Source organism: Anneissia japonica, unplaced genomic scaffold (assembly GCF_011630105.1).
Source record: "Anneissia japonica isolate Jap-2015-1 unplaced genomic scaffold, ASM1163010v1 scaffold288053_len460827_cov147, whole genome shotgun sequence".
NCBI lineage: Eukaryota > Metazoa > Echinodermata > Crinoidea > Comatulida > Comatulidae > Anneissia > Anneissia japonica.
This window is the reverse complement of record NW_022725151.1, coordinates 327,180-335,241: the sequence shown is the minus strand read 5'-3', so window position 1 is coordinate 335,241 and position 8,062 is coordinate 327,180. Positions and strand designations below refer to the sequence as shown.

The window sequence follows — 8,062 nt, the reverse complement described above, 5'->3', positions numbered from 1 at the left end:
AAAATATTAAACGCACTTTATGTTAATTGTTTATTTTTCTTTTGGGAATAAAAAGCACTGGTAGATTATGAGGACCCTCGATTTACCGGATGTCCAGAAGACATAATTGTTGATACAATGCCGGGAAGTTCTTACGCAGAGGTCAGTTGGGTTGAACCAGAAGTATTCGATAATGGACATACAAGACCAGTAAAAAAATCGCATTCACCAGGAGATTGGTTTGAACTCAACAACGGAAGATCTGCAGTTTACACTGTGCGATACAGAGTACACGATTATTCATCGAACGAAGCTGAATGTTACTTTAATATAACTGTCAATGGTAAAGGTTTTTCGAAGTTACACAAATATTTAAAAAAATATCAGGTTGGCTAACGCAGGGATTTTAATTAAACTTTCAAATTCATTGAACTCCCGACATCAAACATAATTTCAACAGTTTCTCAACCTTAAAGCATCTTTATTAAAGAAAAATGTTAGTCAACAAGAAAAGGCCTACAGAGATATTCCGTAATAATGTTAATTATTGTTTTTTTTTTTTTCGCTGTAGGAACAATTTGTGAGGCAAGCTGTGCTTCTAGTGCTGCTCTTTTCCCTCTGTACATTATGTTTTGCATAAATATATTTGAGCAAAATAAATTTAATTCATTTACCGAGTCCTATTGTACTTTAATTGTAACCCCTTATTGTAGATAACGAACCACCGCATCTTAAGTGTCCACAGACAACATCTAACTACTATTCAACGAACTACGGCAGTATTATTTATGCCACCACCGACGACGGAAGCCCGAATGGCACCATCACATGGACTCCACTGGTAGCTAAAGATAATAGTGGAATTTCTCCTACTATCACAAGTTTCCCTTATGAGCCTGGTGAGGTGTTCCCAATGAACGACTTTCCACCATACACGACAACAATAAGAGCAACCGACGAATCGGGAAACTCGAAAGAATGTCAGATCCATTTTGTTGTTGTTGGTATGTAAGCACAAGCTTGCTTTTCTATACAAGGACCTTTCCGGAGTATCAATCAATCTTAACAACTGACCAATCAGAATAAGGCCAACAATACGCACGCGTCTTACAAACACACGTGTTGTCCCACAAACGCACCTGTGTTCGTACGTTTTACACTATTGAATTGTGGGACATTAGATATCCAAAGGACGGGATTTAGCGGAAAGGTCCACTATCAATGCTAGCCTGTTGTACGAAATTTTATGATTATGATTAGGCATAACATTTGTTTTTCAAATTGTAATGCCAACTTCAATAATCTACTTCATTAGTAGGCCTATTTATCGATATTCCACGAAACCTTTCGTCCCAAAAATGTAGTTTTATCTCAATTCTCCCCTTCATTTGAATTAATATCGAACGCAACGTGCTTTGAACAGAATAATTGTATATGACAATCTTTTTTTATCAAAAATATCCCAACGATTTTCAATAATATTCATTAATTTCTTTATTTTTAATTATTTACATCCTTTTTGAATATTGTTGTGGAATCAAAATATTATCTTTAAACATAGACATTGAAAGTCCTGTTGTAATTTGCCCATCACACTCGAACAACTTTGTTGTAAGAACATCGGAATCTTCTTGGTCAGTGTGCACTGATAAAGAATCCTTTTCTGCTCGTTTGTACTGGTCACCAGCAAACGCTACCGACAACAGCGGCACTGTGGTGTCTGTTACCTCGAATCATAATCCTGGGGATGTATTTCCGCTGAGTGATGATGCCTATCAAATAACGTACACTGCAATCGATGGAGATAACAACGTGGGGAATTGCTCATTCTTTATAACAGTTAAAGGTTTGTCAATCTGTCCTTGTTTTTTTTTTGTTTTTTTTTTTGTATACAGAAACCAGAAACGCTGATTGCTTTTGAAGAAATAATTATCATTCTTATAGACAGTAACCCGCCCAAATTTTAATACCCTGGAATGATAAATAGACGGTACGGACAAAAATTTATTTTGGCAGATTGTTATAAGTGATGTTTAACCAATTTCGTTTAATCAAGCAAACCCAGTATGAGTAATGTTACCTCATTGTTTGAGGCCATAAAAAAGGTGAATTTCACAGTGTACATGTTTCACTTCTTGCTAGCATCCCCATTCAAGTATATACCAGTGGCAATTTAGTCTAATGAATGGATCATAGCATATTGGTTTATGGTATATTTTTTTTATTTACAGACTATGCCAGTAACGTTACTTTTAAATGTGGAACTGTGAATGAACATACTATTAACTCCTCTGTTAAGGCTGTTTCATCAACTTTGACAACAGTAACCCACATGGATGAGAATAACACTGGTAAATATAAAAACGTGACAAAGTCAGCACTGGAATCGGCATCTTCATTTCCATCACTGATTTCAACGTCGTCATCATCATCATTATCATCATCATCATCATCATCATCATCGTCGTCGTCGTCGTCATCAGCATCATCATCATTAACATCAACTATTAATAGCCAATTCTTTCCTACTACGGTGGACAGCGCTTCCAGTCTGCAAAATGAAAATGTTAATACATCATATGAAGCACTTCCAACTGTAGTACCAAGCGAAGTATTCATTTCAAAGAACACATACAAGACAGCAGACGATAATATATACAACCCTACTACATCCTATAGCCTGGCGTCACGTCTTGCAGTTGGATCCAAAATAAAAAGTACTAATAAAGGTAAATATTATATACTTTTGTAAATATATTTTAACATTTGCTGTCCCAAGTGTTTAAAATATGTAACATTGTATTTAACATACAATTGTTGGTAACATAGGCTGGATGCTATGATTCAAAGTACTATAATCTTCATTTTCCATCCATAATAAACTGAGAGTTATAAGGCATTACTAAGCCCCTGTCACACTGTAGCGAATAGAGCCAACGTATGCCGACGTTTATGAAAATTTTGGTTTACGTTCGCGTAAGTTGACATTCGTTCGTGACACGTTCGTAATACGTTGTATTCGTTAGCTGTTCGTAGGGGTATGCAGAGCTACGCTGGGGTCGATTTTAAATTTTGGACATGTTCAAAATCTTGAACGTATGACAACCTGCTAAATACGCTATGAATACGGTGAGCATTTGTTGTTTGAACGTTTCGTACGTTGGGTTTACGTTTTCTCTTCGTCCGTTGTTCGTCCAAATACGTTCAATCCATACATTGCCATAACGAATGCATACATAACGTTTGTCTAACAAATGGGTAACGAATGGGATAACGAATGGCCAACGAATACTTAGAGTATACCGACCTACATCAACTTTCACATGGCGTCTATCTAACGTGCTGGACGCTAGTCTACCGATATAGTAACGTGCGTGCACTGTATAGCTAAAGTTCACGTATCGTTTTTAAGTCTGTGACGTCACAGCGGCTGCGAGTATCCCCCTTTTCTTCATTATTTCTACTCAGATCTGAAATGGAGGATGCTCATCAGCGAATCCTCATGGGTCTGAGAGGTGGTGCACCATAATGGACTTCAAGGAGGAGATCAGATTGCTACGTGACTAGACATCGGAGTCACGAGGTATGACAGGTAAAGGGGGTGTTTAGGTGAGTCTGTCCGGACAGCAATTTACAGTGTTCTCTTTTATGTTGTACTCATCCTCCACCTCAACAGTGTTTTCTTTAAAGCCCCTGTCACACTTTAGTGTATAGAACCAACGTATGCCGACGTTTATCAAAATATTGGTTTACGTTCGCGTAGTTGACATTCGTAATACGTTTGGCATACGTTGTATTTGTTAGCTGTTCGTTGGGGTACGCTGAGGTACGCTGGGGTCGATTTTAATTTTTGGACATGTTAAAAATTTTGAACGTATGACAACGTTCTGCTACATACGCTATGTATACTGTGAGCATTAGTTGTTTGAACGTTTCGCACGTTGCGTGCACGTTGGGTTTACGTTTTCTGTTCGTCCATTGTTCGTCCAAACACGTTCAATCCCATCTGAAACGTTGCCATAGCAAATGCATAACGTATTCATAGCGTTTGTCTAACTAATGAGTAACGAATGGCCAACGAACACTCAGCGTATACCGACCCACATCAACGTTTACAAGGCATTGTAAACGTTAGGCATACGTGTGACATTCGCTGGGCATTCGTTGTGTACGCTGAACATTCGTTGGGCGAACGCGCTGTCATTCGTTAAATGGACGCTAGTTGTAAGATGAGCATTCGTTTCTCATTCGTTGGGCGTTCGTCTTTCACGCAATGTTATTTTTTTGCCAAAAAAAATGAGCGTATTTGAGCGTATCGGGACTTTAAAAAAAATGAGAACTCTCGGCATACAGGTCTATTCGCTAATATGTGACAGGGCCTTTACGCAAGAATGCTTGTTTTTTCAAAGAATTTGAGCGTATTTGAGCGTATCTGGACTTCGGAGAAAAAAATCAGTACGCTCGGCATAAGTTAACTCTATTCGCTATTATGTGACAGGGTATGTGGTAGATGGTTCTTAACGGGGCTCACTCTTCTTCACTATTAGTACTTGATACTTCTCAGCGATAATGATTTATGTTTTTGGGGTTTTTTTTTTTGTTTTTTTTTTTTTTTTTTTTTTTTTTTTTTGTGATGTAAAATGTGTTTTGTTTGTGTTTTGAACGTGATTAAATTGCTTTTGTAAATTTGCATATTTTTATAAATAATGAAATCATTTTTTATGTAAATAAATATAAAATTTTTGATTGATCCTGTAAACTTTTTTAAATGTATTATAATTTTTTTACTATTTTATTGTATAATTCAATCAATGTATACTGTGGTTGCCAATAAAGATATTTGATTTGATTTGATAGGGCCTTTAGCAGGCCATAAGGTAGGATCACATTATAGATTAATTTGGTAACCCAGTGTAGGCTGAGGCCCTGCGAGCCGTAAGCACTATTTCAAATACCCGTAGTAGACTAGAAGCTTTGTGTTATCATTCTAATCTGAATTATTTGTTAGCAATGGGCATATCACAGTTTACGATGCATATATTTTATTTAACTGACAGCTAGATAATTTCTTGCAGGCATTGGTGGTGTTAAAATAGCGATAATATGTTTGTGTATATTGGGAGTTTTATCGCTCCTTATCGTTATTACCTTCATTTTCAAAAAGAAAACACATCATAAATTGGATAATAATTTTCATTCTTCAGTAAGTATACATACAAATACTGATGTTACTTTGATTAGTTACTAAAACCTAATTTAACTATTTTCAAGAAAGTTTATGTCTTCGTCTTGCTTATAAAGACGGATTTGAAGGCAAAATATAATTCAATTCTTCTTTATGTTACTTTCTGTTGGAAAGTTTGGCTGTATTATTCAAGAGTTTACACAGACCAGTACGGTCACAAAACAAGACCTCAGACTGTTTGAGAAGGAGGAAAAAGCAGACGATAACATAAACTTTCTAAACAATTTCAGAATTTCTCTTAATTTATAATTTAACTAATAAATTAATTGCAGTGTAAAATTCTTTATTATAAGAAAATACAACAATTTTCATCTAATTAACTTCAATAACGATTTTGTTATGTAAAACACAGTTATAATAATTTCACTAATTATTACAGTAAAATAATGTTCTTTCTCCATAGAATGCTAGCGAATTAGACTTCGAAAACCCAGTATATGAATATGATTTGCAGAACCTGGATAAAGATTAGGGTGTGTCCAAAACTGAAGAAAGCGTTAAAACTACGGATAAATTTAAAGACAGCAATTCTAAAAACTTAATTAGGAAAGATTTGGCCTAGTATAGCAACTCTGCTTGGGCATCAATTTTATAGAGTACCGTACACAGAACAAGAATTAATTGTAAAAACTTTTTGTGAAAGGCCTAATTATATAAACTTTCTAGCAAATAATACAGTACTTAATAAAATGTATTGCTTTTTTAAATATAAGTTCCAATGATAAAACTAAGGAGTCATTCAAGTATTATGTAACGCAGAGGAGGTGGGGGTATAGTGGAAAATGTTACAGTGTGCAACATAGGGGTGGGGGTGTTGCTTGAAGTGTTACATAACACAATAAATTTTCATGGGAAGAGAAGAAATATTAAATATTCAAACTTGTATGATATTACTTTATTGAAACATATTACATCAGTGTAATACAATGTAATGTAACACAGTTGTGCTGAATTTGTGAAATCAATAAACAATGAAGTTACATCTACCTTACCAAAAAATAACAAAACATCTACAAATTTGTAGTGTAGGACAAATTTGTAGTGGAGGACATTTATCCTGACACTTAATGTTGTTCATCTGATTTTATTAAAATTGTTGATGTTCGGAAGGGGGGCGGGGGTGGTTCTAGAGTTACATAACATTTAAAGGGGGGTTTGGAAAAGTGTTACAGAGTGTTACGAGGGGTGGTGGGTGTCAATATTTGCCAAAAAATGTGTTACATAATACATAAATGACCCCTAAGCGTTATCCAGATCCATAAGCCACTCACTGCAAACATCGTTAATTGATTACCAGCCAATACAACGAACCTGAACAAGCCATAAAAAAGATTAAGAACATTAACAGTTATTCGCAAAGCAGAGTGAAATGTTTGATGATTTGAATACACCTACGTTTAAAGTCGGAGAATGCAGAAAACCGGGAAATAGATACATAATGGCTGTGCAATTTAGCCAGCACTGACTGTAGATTGTACGATTAGGCCTGCCAGGGAGGCCTACTCAAAGTTAGTAAATCGATAACAGCGAAAGAGACTTGCGATGCTGTCACGAGTTTCTTGCTATTAGATTAGTTCGATGCAGAAACGTAATTACTGACGGTAATTTAATAACTTTCAGAACCCGGAGTGAGACACCGAAGTTTAAAACGTACTAGTTAGTGATACTGCTACTCTTCTGTGGAAGTTTTTAGGTTTCTTATTATTATTAGGCTCCTCCTTAGCCCTTTCATCATTTTTCAAAAGCAAGTAGGCCTAGGTTTGTACGACAACAACGGCAAACTTCGGCAAAACTGGGTTCGGCAAACCGGGTTTCATTTCTTCTTCTTCCTTGAAAACAGGTTCAAGGAACATTTATTAATCACATAGGCCTCTGGCCCAAATAATATACAAAATATGATATTAACAAAATTAGATTGCATCTAAATATTCTTTTCTGCGTTTAAATGAGTAAAATAAGCATTTTGATAACTTTTAAATTAGATCAATATTTTTAGTAGACATTAAATTAAGAAATTTGAATTCAGACGGAGTGTCTGTGTAACAGGTAAATAGAAATGTCGTTCTAATATCAGAATAAAAAGGGCAAACTAAGGTAAAATGATATTCATCTTCGACTTTTTGTAACGAACATAATTTGCATAATCTTTCATTTCTATTAACTTTATACCATCTTCCTCTTTCTAATTTTAATTCTAATATCCCCAAACTTAATTTCGTAAGGATTTGTTTATGTCTGTGATTGTCTACATTTTTAGATAATCCTCTGCGCTCTGAATTCATGTTTAATTTGTGAATACAATTTTAATTTAGAATGTTGCCTAATTTCTTCAAAAAACCTTTGATTCTCAATGTCTGTTAACATTTGTTTTAGATTAAATACAAAATCATTAAAATCGTTGACTTTTTGTTCATGCCAAATATCTCCAAAACGAATGGATCATAATAGAATTTTTACATATCAGGCCCAACAAGGCTCTTTCTTTGTGTTTTTCTGTATTGAAAGACAGTATTGCCCAATAAATTTTTTATGTCTGTGATTGTCTACATTTTAGAATGTTGCCTAATTTCTTCAAAAAACCTTTGATTCTCAATGTCTGTTAACATTTGTTTTAGATTAAATACAAAATCATTAAAATCGTTGACTTTTTGTTCATGCCAAATATCTCCAAAACGAATGGATCATAATAGAATTTTTACATATCAGGCCCAACAAGGCTCTTTCTTTGTGTTTTTCTGTATTGAAAGACAGTATTGCCCAATAAATTTTTCACTGTCCATATAAATCAGTCTTAACCAATACCTAATAACGTTAACAGAACATGCAACATGTATGGGG

The 8,062-nt window shown here is 35.0% G+C and overlaps 1 protein-coding gene across 1 annotated transcript in view; it reads left to right on the top strand.

Moving 5' to 3' along the window:
* Positions 1-5,975, top strand: part of LOC117112675 (hyalin-like) — a 17,760-nt gene extending 11,785 nt beyond the window's left edge. The window contains exons 4-9 of the mRNA XM_033255804.1: positions 56-322; positions 693-983; positions 1,541-1,825; positions 2,211-2,708; positions 5,055-5,182; positions 5,628-5,975. Of these exons, the coding sequence (XP_033111695.1) occupies positions 56-322; positions 693-983; positions 1,541-1,825; positions 2,211-2,708; positions 5,055-5,182; positions 5,628-5,696 (1,538 nt within the window). The 3' untranslated portion in view covers positions 5,697-5,975. The remainder of the gene's footprint in view (positions 1-55; positions 323-692; positions 984-1,540; positions 1,826-2,210; positions 2,709-5,054; positions 5,183-5,627) is intronic.
* The last annotated feature ends 2,087 nt before the right edge of the window (positions 5,976-8,062 follow it).